Source organism: Triticum aestivum, chromosome 7D (assembly GCF_018294505.1).
Source record: "Triticum aestivum cultivar Chinese Spring chromosome 7D, IWGSC CS RefSeq v2.1, whole genome shotgun sequence".
Lineage (NCBI taxonomy): Eukaryota > Viridiplantae > Streptophyta > Magnoliopsida > Poales > Poaceae > Triticum > Triticum aestivum.
The window spans coordinates 90898410-90919253 of record NC_057814.1 but is presented as its reverse complement, the minus strand read 5'-3'; the positions used below and the strand labels follow the sequence as shown (position 1 = coordinate 90919253).

Here is a 20844-nt window from a genome sequence, read left to right as displayed (position 1 = left end):
ATCTATGTTATAGATCAATAGCTCGCGATGTTGTTCCCCGTTTATTTTTGATATGTTCCTAGAGAAAAATAAGTTGAAAGATGTTAGTAGCAAAGATGCGGACTAGCTCCATGATCTGAGGATTATCCTCATTGCTGCACAGAAGAATTACGTCCTGGAAGCACCGCTGGGTGCCAGGCCTGCTGCAGATGCAACTAACGACGTTAAGAACGTCTGGCAGAGCAAAGCTGATGACTACTCGATAGTTCAGTGTGCCATGCTTTACGGCTTAGAACCGGGACTTCAACGACGTTTTGAACGTCATGGAGCATATGAGATGTTCCAGGAATTGAAGTTAATATTTCAAGAAAATGCCCGGATTGAGAGATATGATGTCTCTAATAAGTTCTACAGCTGCAAGATGGAGGAGAATAGCTCTGTCAGTGAAGATATACTCAAAATGTCTGGGTATAATAATCACTTGATTCAACTGGGAGTTAATCTCCCGGATGATAGTGTCATTGACAGAATTCTTCAATCACTGCCACCAAGCTACAAGAGCTTTGTGATGAACTATAATATGCAAGGGATGGATAAGACAATTCCCGAGCTCTTCGCAATGCTAAAGGCTGCGGAGGTAGAAATCAAGAAGGAGCATCAAGTGTTGATGGTCAACAAGACCACCAGTTTCAAGAAAAACGGTAAAGGGAAGAAGAAGGGGAACTTCAAGAAGAACAACAAACAAGTTGCTGCTCAGGAGAAGAAACCCAAGTCTGGACCTAAGACTGAGGCTGAGTGCTTCTACTGCAAACAGACTGGTCACTGGAAGCGGAACTGCCCCAAGTATTTGGCGGATAAGAAGGATGGCAAGGTGAACAAAGGTATATGTGATATACATGTTATTGATGTGTACCTTACTAATGCTCGCAGTAGCACGTGGGTATTTGATACTAGTTCTGTTGCTAATATTTGCAACTCGAAACTGGGACTACGGATTAAGCGAAGGTTGGCTAAGGACGAGGTGACAATGCGCGTGGGAAATGGTTCCAAAGTCGATGTGATCGCAGTCGGCACGCTACCTCTACATCTACCTTCGGGATTAGTTTTAGACCTGAATAATTGTTATTTGGTGCCAGCGTTAAGCATGAACATTATATCTGGATTTTGTTTATGCGAGACGGTTATTCATTTAAATCAGAGAATAATGGGTGTTCTATTTATATGAGTAATATCTTTTATGGTCATGCACCCTTGAAGAATGGTCTATTTTTATTAAATCTCGATAGTAGTGATACACATATTCATAATATTGAAGCCAAAAGATGCAGAGTTGATAATGATAGTGCAACTTATTTGTGACACTGCCGTTTAGGTCATATTGGTGTATAGCGCATGAAGAAACTCCATACTGATGGACTTTGAAATCACTTGATTATTTATCACTTGGTACTTGCGAACCATGCCTCATGGGTTAGATGACTAAAACGCCGTTTTCCGGAACAATGGAGCGAGCAACAGACTTGTTGGAAATAATACATACTGATGTATGCAGTCCGATGAGTGTTGAGGCTCGCGGCAGGTATCGTTATTTTCTGACCTTCACAGATGATTTGAGCAGATATGGGTATATCTACTTGATGAAACATAAGTCTGAAACATTTGAAAAGTTTAAAGAATTTCAGAGTAAAGTGGAGAATCATCGTAACAAGAAAATAAAAGTTTCTATGATATGATCGCAGAAGAAATATATTTGAGTTACGAGTTTGGCCTTCAGTTAAAACAATGTGAAATAGTTTCACTACTCACGCCACCTGGAACACCACAGTGTAATGGTGTGTTCGAACGTCGTAACCGTACTTTATTAGATATGGTGCGATCTATGATGTCTCTTACCGATTTACCACTATCATTTTGGGGTTGTGCATTAGAGACAGTTACATTCACATTAAATAGGGCACCATCTAAATCCGTTGAAACGACACCTTATGAACTGTGGTTTAGCAAGAAACCTAAGCTGTCGTTTCTTAAAGTTTGGGGTTGCGATGCTTATGTGAAAAAGTTTCATCCTGATAAGCTCAAACCCAAATCTGAGAAATGTGTCTTCATAGGATACCCAAGGAGACAGTTGGGCACACCTTCTATCACAGATCCGAAGGCAAGACATTCGTTGCTAAGAATGGATCCTTTCTAGAGAAGGAGTTTTCTCTCGAAAGAAGTGAGTGGGAGGAAAGTAGAACTTGATGAGGTAGTTGTACCTGCTTTCTTATTGGAAAGTAGTTCATCACAGAAATCTGTTCCTGTGACTCCTACACCAATTAGTGAGGAAGCTAATGATGATGATCATGTAACTAAAGATCAAGTTACTACCGAACCTCGTAAGTCAACCAGAGTAATATCCGCATTAGAGTGGTACGGTAATCCTGTTCTGGAGGTCATGTTACTTGACCATGATGAACCTACGAACTATGAGGAAGCGATGATGAGCCCAGATTCCACGAAATGGCTTGAGGCCATGAAATCTGAGATGGGATCCATGTATGAGAACAAAGTGTGGACTTTGGTTGACTTGCCCGATGATCGGCAAGCCATAGAAAATAAATGGATCTTCAAGAGGAAGATGGACGCTGATAGTAGTGTTACTATCTACAAAGCTCGAATTGTCGCAAAAATGTTTTTGACAAGTTCAAGGTGTTGACTATGATGAGATTTTCTCACTCGTATCGATGCTTAAAAGTCTGTCCGAATCATGTTAGCAGTTGCCGCATTTTATGAAATCTGGCAAATGGATGTCAAAACTGCATTCCTTAATGGATTTTTTAAAGAAGAGTTGTATATGATACAACCAGAAGGTTTTGTCGATCCTAAAGGTGCTAACAAAATGTGCAAGCTCCAGCGATCCATCTATGGACTGGTGCAAGCATCTCGGAGTTGGAATATACGCTTTGATGAGTTGATCAAAGCATATAGTTTTATACAGACTTGCAGTGAAGCCTGTATTTACAACAAAGTGAGTGGGAGCACTACATCATTTCTGATAAATATATGTGAATAACATATTGTTGATCGGAAATGATGTAGAATTTTCTGGAAAGCATAAAGGAGTGTTTGAAAGGAGTTTTTCAAAGAAAGACCTCGGTGAAGCTGCTTACTTATTGAGCATCAAGATCTATATATATAGATCAAGACGCTTGATAATTTTTTCAATGAGTACATACCTTGACAAGTTTTTTGAAGTAGTTCAAAATAGAACAGTCAAAGAAAGAGTCCTTGCCTGTATTGCAAGGTGAAAAGTTGAGTAAGACTCAAAACACGACCACGGCAGAAAATAGAAAGAGAATGAAAGTCATTCCCTATGCCACAGCCATAGGTTCTATAAAGTATGCCATGCTGTGTACCAGATCTATTGTATACCCTACACTAAGTTTGACAAGGAGTACAATAGTGATCTAGGAGTAGATCACTGGACAGCGGTCAAAAATTATCCTTAGTGAAATAAGAAAATATTTCTCGGTTATGGAGGTGATAAAGAGTTCATCGTAAAGAATTACGACGATGCAATCTTTGACACCGATCTGGATGACTTTGAGTCTCGATCTGGATACATATTGAAGTGGGAGCATTTAGCTAGAGTAGCTCCGTGCAGAGCATTGTAGACATAGAATATTTGCAAAATACACACGGCTCTGAATGTAGCAGACCCGTTGACTAAACTTCACTCACAAACAAAACATGATCACACCTTAGTACTCTGTGGGTGTTAATCACATAGCGATGTGAACTAGATTATTGACTCTAGTAAACCTTTTGGGTATTGGTCACATGACGATGTGAACTATGGGTGTTAATCACATGGTGATGTGAACTATGGGTGTTAATCACATGATGATGTGAACTATTGGTGTTAAATCACATGGCGATGTGAACTAGATTATTGACTCTAGTGCAAGTGGGAGGCTCAAGGAAATATGCCCTAGAGGCAATAATAAAGTTATTATTTATTTCCTAATTTCATGATAAATGTTTATTATTCATGCTAGAATTGTATTAACCGGAAACTTAATACATGTGTGAATACATAGACAAACAGAGTGTCACTAGTATGCCTCTACTTGACTAGCTCGTTGAATCAAAGATGGTTAAGTATCCTAGCCATAGACATGAGTTGTCATTTGATTAACGGGATCACATCATTAGAGAATGATGTGATTGACTTGACCCATTCCGTTAGCTTAGCACTTGATCGTTTAGTATGTTGCTATTGCTTTCTTCATGACTTATACATGTTCCTATGACTATGAGATTATGCAACTCCCGAATACCGTAGGAACACTTTGTGTGCTACCAAACGTCACAACGTAACTGGGTGATTATAAAGGTGCTCTACAGGTGTCTCCGATGGTACTTGTTGAGTTGGCATAGATCGAGATTAGGATTTGTCACTCCAATTGTCGGAGAGGTATCTCTGGGCCCTCTCGGTAATGCACATCACTATAAGCCTTGCAAGCCATGTGACTAATGAGTTAGTTGCGGGATGATGTATTACGGAACGAGTAAAGAGACTTGCCGGTAACGAGATTGAACTAGGTATTGAGATACCGACGATCAAATCTCGGGCAAGTAACATACCGATGACAAAGGGAACAACGTATGTTGTTATGCGGTTTGACCGATTAGGATCTTCGTAGAATATGTGGGAGCCGATATGAGCATCCAGGTTCCGCTATTGGTTATTGACCGAAAACGTGTCTCAGTCATGTCTACATAGTTCTCGAACCCGTAGGGTCCGCACGCTTAACGTTCGGTGACGATCGGTATTATGAGTTTATGTGTTTTGATGTACCGAAGGTAGTTCGGAGTCCCCGATGAGATCGGGGACATGACGAGGAGTCTCAAAATGGTCGAGACATAAAGATCTATATATTGGACGACTATATTCGGACATCGGAAAGGTTCCGAGTGGTTCGGGTATTTATCGGAGTACCGGAGAGTTACGGGAATTCGCCGGGGAGTATATGGGCCTTATTGGGCTTTAGGGGAAAGAGAGAAGGGAGGCTGCGCGCCCCCAAGGCCTAGTCTGAATTGGACTAGGGGGAGGGGCGGCGCCCCCTCTTTCCTTCTCTTTTCTTTTCCCTTTCCTTCTCTGCTACTCCTAATACATGGAGGGGGGATCCTACTCCCGGTGGGAGTAGGACTCCTCCAGGGTGTGCCATAGCTAGGCCGGCCCTCTCCCCTCCTCCACTCTTTTATATACGTGGCCAGGGGGCACCCCATAGAGACACAACAATTGATCATTGATCTTTTAGCCGTCTGCGGTGCCCCCCTCTACCATAATCCACCTCGGTCATATCATAGCGGTGCTTAGGCGAAGCCCTGCGTCGGTAGCATCATCATCACCGTCATCACGCCGTCGTGCTGATGGAACTCTCCCTCGAAGCTCTACTGGATCGGAGTTCGTGGGACGTCATCGAGCTGAACGTGTGCTGAACTCGGAGGTGCCGTGCGTTCGGTACTTGGATAGGTCGGATCGTGAAGACGTACGACTACATCAACCGCGTTGTTCTAACGCTTCCGCTTTTGGTCTACGAGGGTACGTGGACACACTCACCCCTCTCGTTGCTATGCATCACCATGATCTTGCGTGTGCGTAGAAATTTTTTTGAAATTACTACGTTCCCCAACACGAGCGTCGCACCGGTTGAATCCCCACCGTCCAAGGCCTCGGAAGGGAGGAGAGCGCTGCCAGGCCACAACTTCTAGGGAGAAGCCCTGCCACCACCAACCACCACCTAGGCTTTGACCTAGTGGCACCACTTGACGGCGGTGAGGGGGCGGGGACGAAGGAGGAGGGGGCTGCGGCGCTAAGGTTCGTCTGTGCCGAGAATGTGAGGGGATAGGTTACTTACTAGTTAGGTGGCAATAAAAGCACAATGGAAAAACAGCCTCCGCCAGTCGCCTCTCTAGCTACACGGGCGGATCCCTTTTCTGTGCCGCCGGTTGCCCCCTTGATCCCCTCGCCGTCTCTGTAGGATGATATCTCCTTTTATTGATCCGGTATTGGAACAAGTAAGGGTATCCCACACCTATTTTCCCAGAGGTGACCTTGGGTATCGAACCCACGAGAGGAAGACTCCCTTGAAGCGATGGTCTCTAGCAAGCTTTTGCTGAAGTGTCAAATCCAGCTTTTGACTGGATCAGCAAGCAAATAGTGATTCAAACACTTATAATAAAAAGGTACGGGGATATGGTCTTAATGCTTACAACCATGTATTGGTATTGGGATAAAAAATGATATTAGTTTGTGCTCGGGAAGTCACCCATCAATAGGTGCTAGCTTGTATCGGAGTGGGGGATGTGTCCAAATTACATCTTGACCGGCTCGAGTCCGGCATCAAGAATTAGTTGTCCTACTGAAGTCCCTATCCATCTTGCGGGGTTACCCCGATAATTAAGATAATTGTAACACCCTGGTTTTCGGCCCTTTCTTTTTTCTTTGAATTTCTTTGAGATTTTATTTGGAATTTCTTTTCTGTGGCTCTCTGGTCTGGAAACCTGGGAAGATCATCTCTTCTCACTCTCTCAAGTGGATTGTCATCCTCAAATCCCTATCAAGATCATGTCATTTCCATCTTACCGCTATCCCAATATTTATTTATTGGGAATATTCTTTTTCCATCAAAGGAATAACCCTTTTTGCTCTAGGATGTGAAGAAACCAATATTTATGCCTTGCCATTAATTCTCACAAAATTCTCATAAATCCTTTGGGGCATATCTTCCACAGATATTTCAAAATCATTCCTTGCCTAGTTCAAAAAAATTAAGATTATTCTTTTCCTATTCTGTCCAGAATGGCACTTTGTGAAGGAAGTGCTATTTATCCTTGCTTGATTGCTCCCAAACTTTTTGGGCACTCTTTACTATCCATATCATGATCCAACACCAAAATTAAACTTCAGTTGCCTAGTAAATCTTCCTCGGCTAATTTCCAAAGTACCTGACCAGAAGAGAACTTTGTGAAGGAACTATTAGCTAGGCTTCCTCAATATTCTCAAAAAATACCTCTCCACAAAATTTGAGCTTCATTCAACCATCCTTGTGAGCACATCATCCAATCTTTGATTCTGGTCATATTTTCAGATTGTGAAACAACTATATTTTATATTGCTTTATAATTGCTGAAAATTTACAAGAGCATGATCCTACTTATATAACTGTGTTCCACCAAATTTGAGCTCATTTCATTTGGCCAATTTCTCTCAATGATTTTTCTTAGACTAGGAAATTTCCCGTGCATTGCAACGGGGGCATAAATATTGTAGTGATGCAACATTGTGATGTACTATCTTGGTATCCTCTCACTACAGATATATGCTATTGTGACGAGAAACATGAATTGCATAAAACAGCTCTGCCTAGTGCCTACACTTCATTTTTTCCATTTTCTTCAATTACATGAGACAGCAAATCAAAAGATCACTTTGACAGGATCATATATGCTACTGTACGGCTTACTTGTTGGATTAGGCCGCACAGTCGGAGGGCAGTGCTAGTGCGTGGTCGCCAGGCCGACTTGTTGGTGGATTTATGGCTCTTCTTTGTGAACTTTTTGATGGACAGGTAGTCAAGATACATCTGCCCGAAGGTGCCCTTGGGACCTGACTTCCTTCCATCAAATACTGCCTCCTTTGATAGAGCAAAGTCTGCAGCTTGCAAGTACCAAATAAAACAAACAATGCATATTGGCATAAGTAGTTTCCTAGCTAACTAATATTTGCCACGGAATTGGATATCAGTTCCATGCATCTACCGTCACTGAACCATAGACATGCCATGTGGCAGATTGATTTAATTAACCGCCATCTAGCTGGTTTAACTGAAGAATCAACTATAACTCGCGATGAGATAATATGGTTTAGCTAAACAATCAGCATGTAGCTAGTTAAGTTGATCATCAACCAAATAGCAGACTCATCATGTAGCAGGTTAAGCTTATTCGAGGTTCCAACGTTCGTGATGTAGCGGAAATACTCCCAAATCTTGTACTAAAAAAAATCAAGAAACACAAGGACCATAATCATCATCACGATTTGGATAGTTGTGGTCCATGTGGACAATTTTTCAGACAAAAAATTATTACAGAAATTCACATGGGTTACAAATCAAGCTTCAGAGAACGTGACAAATGTGAACTGAAAACCAAACCGGGCTGTCCATCTAGAGGAGGCGGAGGAGGATGGCAGACTCATTGGCGAACTTTATTTCCCCAGCAGTGGAACCCCAAACCATCCCAGCGACCAGCCCGTCCATTTTCCTTTGTTTCCTTTTCCCACAGCGATAGTGCATCAACCTACGTAGACCTATCCCTTCAAAAAAAAAACCTACGTACACCTAGTGATGCATATGAGTATATGTATACAAATTTTTCCCAGAATCAAGGTACGTCCTACCTTCCCGTAGGCGGAGCTCCGCCCGTTCCTTCAAGAGTTGTCGGAGCTGCTCCAAGATGATCTTCATGGCGCATCCGACCTTCTTCCCTAGAACAACCGGAAGGCGGAAGTCTGCCAGATTGGCGATCCTCCCGTGCAGGATGCCCACGAGAGCTGACCGTGGCGATGTCCGACTGGGTCGCACAGACTCACGGTAAAATTCTCCTCTGGTGTAGCAGGTTGGCTCAATCTCACCCGTGAGCGTGCGAGAGGGAGGGAAGGCAGGCTTCGACGGCAGCGAGCGTGAGATCACGGGGGAAGGAGTCGGTGGTGGTGGTGGGCGCGTGAGGGAGAGAGAATAGGGGAGGGGCGATGGGTGCATGAGAGGGCTAATTTTCGTGTTCTGACCCTTTTCTGATATCTATTCAAGATCCGACCCTAGTCTGATAAATTTTCGAGATCTGACCCTTTTGCTACCGCCAAGGTCCATGGCGGTAGGGTCTAACAGCCTACCGCCAAGGTCCCTGGCGGTAGGGTTGCATGCCCTACCGCAAATTTCTCCTGAGTGTTGAACACAGTGCGTTCTCGTGCCTACCACCAAGCACCTTGGCGGTAGGGTTGTACAGGCTACCGCCAATATGTTTGGCGGTAGGGATGTTTCCTACCGCCAAGGTCCCTGGCGGTAGGCTGTTACACCTACCGCCATGGACCCTGGCGGTAGCAAAAGGGTCAGATCTGGAAAAAAATTCAAACTAGGGTCAGATCTCGAATAGGTTTCAAAAAAGAGTCAAAACATGAAATTTTGCCGCATGAGAGAGGGGGCGTTGCTTGTTTGACCTAGGACGCGGTCTCGCCGGTGACGTAGTGGCGGCGGGATCTGATCTGGTGTAAAGAAAAACCAGAGGGAAGAGAGAGCAAGAAAACCAGAGGGTATGGGAGGGAGGACGAGAGCGCTTTTCTCGCGTGCGGGAGGGGGACGATGGACGAAGGGAGGCAGGATACGGTCCTTTGGCAGGAAAAGGAAGAGGACCACTGTGAAGAAAGTACCATGTTGGTGTGTCCAAATGGTATGAAATTTCTATAGTGTCTTCGTGTGCCCAAATGACCATTCTCTACCAAATTCCAGCTCTATTCAATTATCTATGTGGGTCCTACTTCAACTTCATCAATTCTTGGGCTCCCCAGCTTTGTGAACACCAAGGTGCATCCCCACATCTTTACTACTGCACAACACCGTGGATTGTGAACTGTTACTTGTTTAGCTTGCAGTATGTTGTTATGAACCTGGACGTTTAATTTGTTGCTTTTCTTCCCTAGCAGAGGTATTGCATGTTAGTATTAGTACTTAGACTCCCTCCGTAAAGAAATATAAGAGTGTTTAGATCTTTAGTGATCTAAACGCTCTTATATTTCTTTAAGGGGTGGTACATGATTTACCTGCTATTCAGTCAGCTACATATATAATTGTGATGATCTGTAATGATATGTTGTACACAAGATCAAAAGCAATGAAAGGCAGAGCAGCTACATCCTTATCTTATTTTCAGTTTGCTAATAATCATCCTCCGCAGGTTCGCACAGAGGTGTATATGCAAAAAAAAAAAACAGGGGCAGGACAATTGGTCTTGTACGTGATGTTTCACAGAGCAGCTGTGCTATCCTTGACTATATGAAGCTTCTTACGCTTCAAGCAAATGTAAATGCAAATGTACAGTATTGATACATCCGTATTTAGACAAATCTAAGGCAAGAATTTTGGGACGGAGGGAGTACGAGGAATGAACCATGCAACATTATCTGCTTCCCTTCTCATCTGGGACGAACTGGAGATAGCTGTGCCGCAAGAGTGCGCAGGTGGAGCATGCCGGCGGGAGATAGATGCACCCAGTGCCAAGTGGACATGTATCCAGTGCAAGACCAAATAATCCCAGTAAAGTTTGAATATCAAACACCAACAACTTTATTGCACAATCGACCAAGTCACCTTCAGCGAGATAGATGCATGCTCAAGTATTATCTGTCGACAGGCACATCCATGGATGGCTGCTTTGAAGCGGCAATAACGTTCCAGATCATCATCATATCAGAGCCTTTCTGACCTACATTGAACTTCAAATACATCCAGCTACCCATCTCTACAGCAATCACATATCTTCTTGTTAAGCCACATGGCTCGCCGATAATCCCACAAAAGAGTTCGATTCCCTGATGTGACCCGCCGGCAAACACAAACGAACTCAGAGATAAATTGAATCCACTCTGCACTTTTGATATAACAACATCTATAGTGGCCTCCACTGCACCGGGAACGCGGGCTAGAGTGATGTCAACTGCTCCACAATCGCCATTAATGCGGTTAGTGGATGGACGGGAAGGTGTGGTTAGTTCGCAGTCTATTGCACCGTCAATTAATTGTAGATCATCTTCTTCTTGCTCTCCTTTCCTGATCCTCATGTCAAACTCAACTAGAACAGGAGAGGTCATTGTGATTCCCCTCTTAGGGCCAGTCATCTCAATGAGAGAACCCTGCAGAACTATTATTAAATTGCTAGTGGCACGTAGTAAAAGTAAAGAGTTGCCTAAAGGGTATACTCTTCTTTCTAGCCAATTGACAAAGGATCTCATTTCAGTGATGGCATAGATTCCCAATACGCCTACAAACATAAGTCGGTTGCACATGAAACTTATAATGTTTGATAAAGCATTCAAAAGGTAATCAACCATAAACTTGCCTAATATATGCAAGGACAACACCATCGTTCTATAACATCCCCTCCAAGGCACGTGTATTTACGCAAGAGCCCATACAGATAAGATATTCAAACTGGAACCATCATCACCACACCTCAAATGTTTACACGAGTGAAGATAGCATTTCCCTTAAAGTTGCAACCAGGCAAAAAATATTTTGTAAGCACCCATGGATGCATTCAAGGAAACAAAAAGAATATGAATGGTCCAAAATTATTGCGTTTGACTTTCATAAAATACCTATTGGTCCCTAGTAGACCACTCAATTTCACATCTATTTAACCGGTAATATCTTTTCTGAGTAGCTGTCATTCCACAATATTATTCTCCATTTGATATCATAGTTACTAGATTTAACCCCCATGGAAGCAAATATTCACCCATAACACCAAAATGTAAATAGGTAAATATTTATGTATTACTAAATGTTTTGGAACCTGGCTTTCAGCCGCTTCACCATTTTGCATTAGAAGAGTGCTCCACTTCCCTGAGCTGCGGTATTCGGTCTGGCTCAGCGCACAGAGTTTGCGGAGCGCGGAGCCAAAGGAATTCTGAACCGGACCTAAGTGGTTGTAGCATGCCATAAAAAAGGTTTATAGTTCGATCCATCTACTCTATGCATATGATGAAATTAACCTTAAATTTTTTTTCACGAATACACAAAGCTTGCGTATCATTCATTGATAGAAGGAGTTCGAATGAGTACAGGTAGGGGTACAACACACTACACGAACGCAAAGAGGCGTGAACATGGCACCCGGAGCAGAGAGATAGGGGATGCTCGGCCCAAAGAGAGGAAACTACACAGCTAAACCCACTAAGCCCCGAACAAGTGAGTCAAACCAAACAAGCAAGACATCCAACATCGCCAAAGCCAGCATCGGGAACACCACGAGCGACAAGATAGCGCCTTCAAGAAGGAGAACGCCGCCGCCATCCGATCTAGAGAACCAGACCTAGGGTTTCCCCTGTGCTTGAGGATGGGTGCAGATGAAGGCCATGACAGCGCCTCCAGGAAGGAAAACGACACCCACGAGCATTATCGCTGCCAGCATCGGCAAGCTGAGCAGAGATTTCTCTCTGGCCTGATACTGAGCAATCCCATAGCCACCGGATCCGGAATTGAGATGAGGAAGCCGCTGTTGGTCGGAGCCACCAAGTCTGTAGGGGGGTTGGCCGTCGGAAGATGGCACCTGGCACCACCGGACACACGACGTACGTTCTGGCACCAGGTGAGGCGTGGAGGCGTCGGGGTGCAGTGAGGCAGAGAAATCAATGCAGGGGGAAGCGACGGTGAAGAGCAACGGCGGCAGGCTAGGACTGGAGAGAGCAGAGATCCGAGTTGCCGGGGCCCTAGCCGTTAGGACACCAACGAGCCGAGAGAGCTGGAAGAGACGCAACTATGGAATCGCCGGGGCCGGAGCTGCATCTGCAGAGGACGCCGACAAGCCACAGACACTGGAGAACGCAGGTCTAGAGGCCTCCGGGCCGAAGTAGCTCCAGCAATGCTCCACTGCGAGCCATCACACGAACACCACATCTCCAGGTCGGCACACTGCCAAAGTTAGCCACCGCCGGAGAATCAACCACTGTAGCCTCAATCACGACCACGCCAGAGCCGCCACCGCGGCACGAGGGAGGTGGGCACCGCCGGAGACAAGGGTCGCACTGCACGAGGCAGGCCCATGACCGACCGAAGCATCCGCGTCGAGACCCACGCCAGCCGCAACACCAGCAGCAAGGCTGGCTGCGTCCACGGGGAGGCCAGCCGGGGGGGAGCACGCCCACGAGATCCAATCTCGGGAGGATGGGGGGATCCAATCCCCGGAGGATGGGCATGGGGAAGGAAACGGCGGCGCCACCACCAAGGTCATGGCCAGGCCGCGTCCACCCAAGCCGCCGGAGGGGAGGGGGTGGTCGCCGGAGCGACGTCGATGAGGTCGGATCTCCATAAGGGGGGGGGGGGGCGCAGCGCTCGAGGGGGGTGAGGGAACTACCCCATCGCCGCCATCCTAGGGACCGGCGCGGCTTCACCGGTCGGCCCTCCGGCGGCGGCGACGCGGGGGGTGAGCGGCAGGAGAGCTTCCGGTGGCGGCGCTAGGGTTACCCCCATGTCGCCAGCAGAGGGCGACGCGGGGGTCGGGAGCGACGCAGGTGTTACTACAATTCATTAAATTAACCTTAAACTATGAAATGAATGAACTATTAAAAATGACTGCGGGTAGGTAAAGATGTGAAAGATGTGCACCTGCTGAACCGTAATGGGATCGTCCCTGCTACGATTGAAAATATAATTTAGCAATGAATCCAGACAATCTCGCACAGCTATATATCCATATAGTTGTACCGAGCTTGTGATCACAGGAACTTTAGCCAACTTCAACGAAAATATTTGCATCATGTTGCATACATAATGCACAGCACATCTTTCCCGGTCAGGAAAACAATCAATGGGATCCGATAACATCATTGGCTCCAGTTGTGCTTCATAAAAATATATATTAGATACATAATTACCATAAATAGTACAACTATGATTTATAGGTAGACATTAGTGCTAAGTTAGAAAAAAAATGTCTAATAGAAATTTCCGTATAAAAAATAACAACATATCTACACTAATCAAATAAGTGAGGCTCATAAAAGAATAATATATGGAAAAGTAAAACTTTCAGGAGCCAAGTTATAAGAATAGATTTATCAAAATCCAGGCTACAAGAACACTTGCTAGAAGTTTCATTCCGTGCGTGACAAAATGTACAAATAAATAAGTTAAGCTTAGTGGTACTTAATAGAACATTCAAAATCTATTAATTATTCGCAAATCACAATTTTACATTTACATTTTGGTATGAACACATGAGTTTATGTGAGATTTATTTATTTATGTGAATTCTGAAAAGAGCAACAGTTACTTATATGATAGCTTTTTTAGGGGAACAAGACTGGTCTCCAGATTTTAACCATGCACCATCTACTCCCTCTGTCCCAAAATAAGCATCAACTTTGTACTAAAGTTAGTACAAAGTTGAGTTGAGACACTTATTTTGGGACGGAGAGAGTACTGTTTATCACAAAATTTCTAACTATTCCCTCCGATACATATTATTAGTGTTAGATACATCCGTATCTAGACAAGTAATATGGATTGGAGGGATTAGCTATTTTGGATAGAAGATAGAATATCCTACATGTAGATCTACTATGTGCTAACGAATTTCACTAGAGCAATCAAAATTTTACATTGTATACTTCAAAACAAAATCATGCACATTCAGCCTCAAACTTTTAATCAATAAATCATATGACTTGCAAAATATCCCAAATTAAAAGGAGAAATACAGGAGAGGGATTTGCATCACTTACTCTCATCACGATTTGTAACACCACATATTTTTTGGAGAAAAGAGTTTCTGTATATAGACTCATCGCGATGGGTGCTATTATCAATGATGAAGGCTGATCTTACATTGACCTTCTTGGTTTCCTTCCTCATTTTCCCTCTATTCTTCCCATTGGTGGCCGCAAATTGCTCGCCGAGGGTGCAGAAAAAAGCATTAGCACAAGGGAGGTGGCTGGTCTGAGTCGACTTACTGCGATTCATTTGGCCATGTACTGCAATCTTCCTTGCCATCAAGAAGGGTCTATCAGTAGATCTATCACCAAAGAGCAAACTTAGAATCCGACTCAAAAAAGATACTCCCTCCAATCCAAAATAAGTGTTGCAGTTTTGGACTAAGGTTTGCTCAACTTTAGTTCAAAGTTGCGACACTTATTATGGATCGGGGATGGGGATGGGGGGGGGGGGGGGGGGGGGGGGGTACATACATGCTACACGATATGCAGAATAGAAGTCCAATTACAGTTACCGGATCTAACTCTAGGGCATAGGAAATTTTAAGTCGCCGCTACTAAAAACAAATATCAACTCCAATTTCCCCGGATTAGGGGTGGGGTGGGGGGAGGCGGTTAATATAACAAGCGACTAGACCATGATGGTGCGCGTTGCTGCGCCCATTTATTTTCTCAATAAAATGAAGGATTTTTTGTAAATATACAGAGACACAAAATATGAAAGTTAAATTTGAATCGACTGATATGTATGTTCATTGGTATTTGAAGAGTTGAATTTTAGTTGGTTTGTAAGCGAAGTAATGTCTAATGTGGTAATATGGCAGAAAATTTAAATTTACATGAACTGGCGTAAGAAGCGCGTGTTGCAGCACCGGTTCATCTCGAGGAAACTACATAAATATTTTGTAAATTGGATAATGGATAAATTCAATAAAACTTCAAATATTTGAACTATCATTTCCTGATCTACATGACATGGTGGGGCTTATTTTTTCTTATATTTCGGTTGTCAAAGTGGAACAAAAATTAACTCTTTAAGAATGTGAACATCTAATCCTCGAGGAATTCTTGCGGTGGAATATTAGTATCATCCATCTGATTCTAAAACCTAATTGTCAATGAAATAGTATGATAGTAGCAAGATCAAGTCAAGGGTAGACAAACCGTACAGAGTTTCTCTGAGAAAAAAAGAAAGAACCTTTCCTTTTTGCAAAAGCACACAACTTTTTTTTAAGTCCATTGAAGCCTTTTAATAACTCAAGAAAGGGAGGATTAAAATTTGAACAAACTATCATAGAAATAAGAGAAACAATTGCCAAGATGAGCTGATTTAAATTAAGCCCTAGCATGATTAAGCATATGACCTCTTATACCTAGGGAAGGCAAACAACAACCACTGAAACAGAAATGACAGGACATTATCTTTCTGTTCCTCACAGTATGTGTGATATCATCTTATATTCTGAAGGTGTATACATACGAAGAGACGATACATTTTACCAGACCTAGCAGCCACATCAAGCCATGGAGAACCAGATAGAGAACCTGCCTTGATGAGTGGGGAATGCTAAATTGTCAATAAAGGCACCAGGAACCAGAAAGAGAACCAATTCAAGTATATATGCAAGTCTTCTTGCGGTTAAACGTCAATTATTTTTTGACATGTTGCGCTATTTGAAAGCAGAGCACTGCGCTCTATGTGCACATCCAATCACTTCTAGCAATATGATGAATTAAAGGTGCCCTGTCATCTGTACAGGCGCAGGCTTAGCCATGAGAGGCCTGTTACTTTCAAGGACCTGAAGCCTATAGAACAACATGTTATCGGGTCAGGGATGAAGGGCGAATGCATAACCAGCTGTAGCTAATTTGACGGATTTGTGGCCCTTGCATCTTGTTACTGTCAAGAAAAAACGAAGCACGCATGGGCAGTATCACACTTATGGTCTCGATTTGCCAGTGGAAGCAGCGTCAGATAAAATAATCCACCTTGGCCAACGGATGAAGACGGCAACGCGCTGAAGGACGCTTGATTAAGGCCGAGTTCGAGGGTTGCAGAGGATGAACATGCATTATTCCGTTCAGATTTAATTTAGTGACTTGGCGAGTTAAAATTCTCACACACGTCCTACTTACGAACCAAGAAGCACATACAGAAAAAGGGCATGGATCTCTATCTGTATTGAGAAATTTCAATATCATCGAAGTGGTGGTCTGGCTTACCTCCTCGCCATCGCCGCCGCATGGGAGTCCACTTGGCGGCGACCACAGGTCCTAACCCTCGCCGGCGGCGGCGGTGGAGTCGTGTGCTCGCAGTCGCCGGGGCCTGGCTCTCTCCGTGTGCGCTGGATCCCCTTTCACGATTCTTTTTCTTACGAGCGAAGCCCATTCCGTTCCATACTAAAATGGGCTGGCTTGAGCAGCGAACAAGGCCCAGTTTACTACAGGCCTCCGTTTCGGCCTTCAGAGCAGCAGCCCCCAGTTGGGCCACTATTTAACCGAGTGATCGATTGTGTGGTGCGGAGAGTTTGTTTAGGTTAGCTCCTCCTCTGGTTTTTATTTTATTTGTCCTTTTCTTTGTTATTTCCTTGTTTTGTTTGCTTTTCTTCACCGGCTTCCTTTGTTTTTTCTCCTTTTCTTCATTTTACTTTGGTTTCTTTTTTTTTATCATTGATTTTTTTTCTGTTTGTATTTCTTTCTTTGTTATACTTTGATTTTATTTGTCTATGTTTTCACTTTTCTTTTTGTTTCTTTGTCGGTTTTTGTCTTTTTTAAGCACATGTGTACTTTTTCTCAAATACACAATATACATTTCTAAAGAAACCGTAAAACATTTTTCTGATACATGTTGGACATTTTGAAAATACATGATGGATATTCTTTTTAAAGAATACATGTTTTGAACACTTTTTTGAGTACATGGTAACATTTCCCAAATAAACGTTGTACATTGGCAATAAATATTTTTCAAAACTATGGGAATATTTTTTACATTGTAGAAATATTTTTTTAAATTTCATTGATGCTTTTGGGAAACACGTAAGAAAATTTTGGGAACATGTGAATAGTTCTGTAAAATGTTGCATAAATTTTTAATGGTAATAAAAAATTAACCTATGAAAACATTTTTTACATTGTATATAACATTTTCTTAAATGTCATGAATATTTTTTTAAACGCGGGAATATTTCCATAAAGTCAAGTACATTTTTTTTAATGGTATGAAACATTTTCTACATTAGATGACACCCCGCGCGTTGATGCGGGAATACATGATAAAAACTCGAATACTACTTCAAACTAGGACAATGCATGTGCGTTGCTATGAGAAACATTTAGCAATTTCATCGACGAACCAGTGAAGAATTACTTGGTATCGTAGTTGAATGTCCATGCACTATGACAAAATATATATTACCGTGATGACCAAAGGCGTAAGAAAGATGAAAATCAAGCGTTACCAAATATTTCCCCAACAGTTGCCAAAAAAAAAGTGCTCGCAGGTTAGACATTAAAGAATCTGCCATCATGATTTTGAACTTAGTTCCTGAACACATGCATGTTTTAACTTTTCATTCTAAGTATGCTAAGTATAATGCTGTAAAATTTATTACCTCGTGAGATCAACATATTGGGAGATATGAGACAACTCTGGTGATATGAAATTTATACATCCCTAAAGGACAAACAACTATGCAATGTTGACATTGTTCAACCAGTTCTAAATCGGTCGAGATTTTCCTTTGTGATGTACTCCCTCCGTCCCACAATATAAGGCGTTTTGGCAAGCTATGCTAGCTTCAAAAAACGTCTTATATTATGGAACGGATGGAGTAGAAGAGTGTAGGGTATTTTTGCAGTTTCATGGGTAAAGAGAATTCAGCATTTCTTCTAAAAAAAATCTGAGCCTGAAGATCCTGACAGCATACCGAGAAACTAGCTCAAGAACACAGCCAAACAAAACAGACACTTTGCAGATCCAGTTCAGATCACAACCAAGAAAAATTCAGCCATGGGTTAGATTGCCCTCTCCCTCATCAATGTTTGACGACTAATAAAATTTAGAGATGAAGATCCTCTGATGCATTGCCAAGATCCATGTGAAACCAAAGTGAGAATTGCAGATGACAGCCATAGGCACACACACGCAGATCGATCGACGTGCGCTCTGGCCGTGGCCGGCCTGGCGGTCAGGCGGTCACCGCAGCTATGGGGGACCGTGGAGAGGCACGACAAGCCGTGCCGGGTCGAGTTTCAGGTGGCGGCGCAGCGCGGCGCGCTTCATGTCCTCCATGCCGCGCTCGTACCCACGCCGCTCCGCCGTTTCCGCGTCCGCCTTGGACTCGGCGAGCTTGGCCATCGCCTTGCGCAGCTCCGCCCGCAGCGCGTCCGCGACGGCGCCGTCGTGCTCCAGCGCCTTCGTCTTCCTGCCCAGCTCCTCCCGGAGCGTGTCCGCCTCGCGCTCGCGCGCCCTCAGCTTCTCCTCCAGCTCCAGAGCGTGCCCCAGCGAGAATGCCACCTCGTTCGCCGCCTGCGCACCCTACCATGTATTGATGTATGCCATATCGATCGATCAATGCAGAACAGAAATTCATGCGCGAAGGAACTTGCATCCGTGCATCGGCCGGCTTGGAGGCGGCGAGCTCACCTGTAACAATGACACGTAGCTTGAGGCGACGACGTCGGCCGGCTTGGAGGCGGCGAGCTCGCGCCCCCGGGACGGCGTGATGGTGCCCTGCAGCAGCCGTCGCGGTGCTGCTGGAGCGCGCACTGCCGTTCTTCACCATCCTTGCTTGTCCCGGACGGCGGCTTCCAGCGGGTGGAGGAGAAGCCCGGCGGGCAAGAGGGGTCCGACGCCGAGCTCTCGCCGTCGACCGCTGGGTCCTTCTCCAGCTTCCTTCTCTTCCCAAGCGACAGCGCACAAGGAGGCGCCTTGCAGTCCGGCTCGCTCTTCACCGTCACCTTCCCCGCCGACGCGCGCGCGGCCGCGGCCGTTGCTGCCTTCTCTGCCAGAATGTCCTCCGTGGCGACAACAACAGGCGCGCCTGCAAATCACAGATCAGCACAATCCACAGCAACATTCTGAATCTTTCCGAAATGTACAGTGCCAGTCGCCGAGAGGGTTCACCTTGAGGAGTTGGCGGCCGTGATGGTGCCCCGATGATCTTGGCCGCGGCCATGTTGCGGTTGTGGAGATACGTGCTGAGATCGATCGGAGAACTCCCTCGAGCACACAGCAGCTTCTCCGCCACGGCCTTCTCCTCGACGGTGAGGGCCGGATCCATGGTGGAGGACCTGGAAGGCTCCCCCCACTCCACGGGGCACGGCCACGGCGCCGACGACTCCAAGAAGAAGAACTCCTCCTTCCAACCCCGCATTGTCCTGCGAATCCGGCCGAAGAGCAGGCCGGCAGCATCCTTGCCGCGGAAGCTGTAGAACCTGTGCGGCGGACACAGGCGCAGCGCGAAGAAGTGCCGGAACACGGCTAGCGACGGCTCGACGCCGGCCAAGTGGGAGAGCACGACGAAGCCCGCCAGGGCGCGCCAGCCGTTAGGCGCGAGCTGGCCCGGGGCGAGCCCGAAGTGGTTGAGCACCGTGCTGAAGAAGAGGTGGAGGTGAGTGAATTGCACGAAACATCGACATTGAAGGCTAGGTTTACACGAACCACAAGTCTATGGAATTCTGCCAAAAATCACTAATTTTTTTTAATTTTTTGCAAAAAACACTAGTTGGCTGTTTTGGTCGTTTTGATGACGATTATGACATGTGAAGCCCACAAAAGCTGATGTGGCGTAACGGCTCAGACTTGACGTCGTTAGGCATGCATTTGCCGAAAACTCCTTCCTTGAAAAAAAATCCTACAAAACAGCAGGAAAAAAATATCCACTGTGCGTGCAGGCCAGCCACCGGCCCCGCCGCCGGCCACTAGCCTCGCCGACCCTCTTGCCCGGCCTGCCGCCGCTGCTCACGTCGCTGCGCCTCCCTCCCTGGCCTGTCGCCCCTCCGTCCTCGGTCTTCCGCCGTCCCCAAGCAGGATCCTGCCACGTCGAACCACCACCGTCGCCAAGCATCGGGCCGCCACCGTCACCAAGCAAGACCATCGCTCCCAGCAAAGAATCCGGCGAGGGCCCGGTCGGGGGCCCGACCGTTGAGCTCGCTCGACCTCGTGGGCAGGGGCGGCACAGACGTCCGCATCCGTCCCCCTCCGTGCTGCCGTTGACCGTGTGCCCCGCAGCGGTGGTGGTGTCCGGCTGGGCTTGCTACTCCGGCTGCGCGTGCAACTGTGTCCGGCGACTGAGCTCAGATGCTGGCCCGCCCGTGGCCAGCGAGGGCGC

General features: G+C 45.3%; 2 protein-coding genes across 3 annotated transcripts; both read right to left on the bottom strand.

Moving 5' to 3' along the window:
- Positions 1-9919: 9919 nt before the first annotated feature.
- LOC123168272 (uncharacterized) lies at positions 9920-16865 on the bottom strand. Of its 2 annotated transcripts, none has more exons than XM_044586144.1 (4): positions 16733-16865; positions 14522-14811; positions 13404-13639; positions 9920-10930 (listed from the first exon to the last, which is right to left on the bottom strand). In XM_044586144.1, exons 1-4 carry the CDS (start codon positions 16741-16743, stop codon positions 10418-10420), a joined length of 1050 nt encoding a protein of 349 aa, XP_044442079.1. In that variant the 5' UTR covers positions 16744-16865; the 3' UTR covers positions 9920-10417. The 2 variants fall into 2 exon arrangements, with proteins under 2 accessions (XP_044442079.1, XP_044442080.1); XM_044586145.1 differs by having other exon boundaries at positions 10788-10938.
- Positions 16866-18550: 1685 nt separating this feature from the next.
- On the bottom strand, positions 18551-20430 carry LOC123167573 (uncharacterized). Its single transcript, XM_044585408.1, has 3 exons — positions 19638-20430; positions 19158-19554; positions 18551-19049 (listed from the first exon to the last, which is right to left on the bottom strand). Exons 1-3 carry the CDS (start codon positions 19885-19887, stop codon positions 18983-18985), a joined length of 714 nt encoding a protein of 237 aa, XP_044441343.1. The 5' UTR covers positions 19888-20430; the 3' UTR covers positions 18551-18982.
- Between the last annotated feature and the right edge of the window lie 414 nt (positions 20431-20844).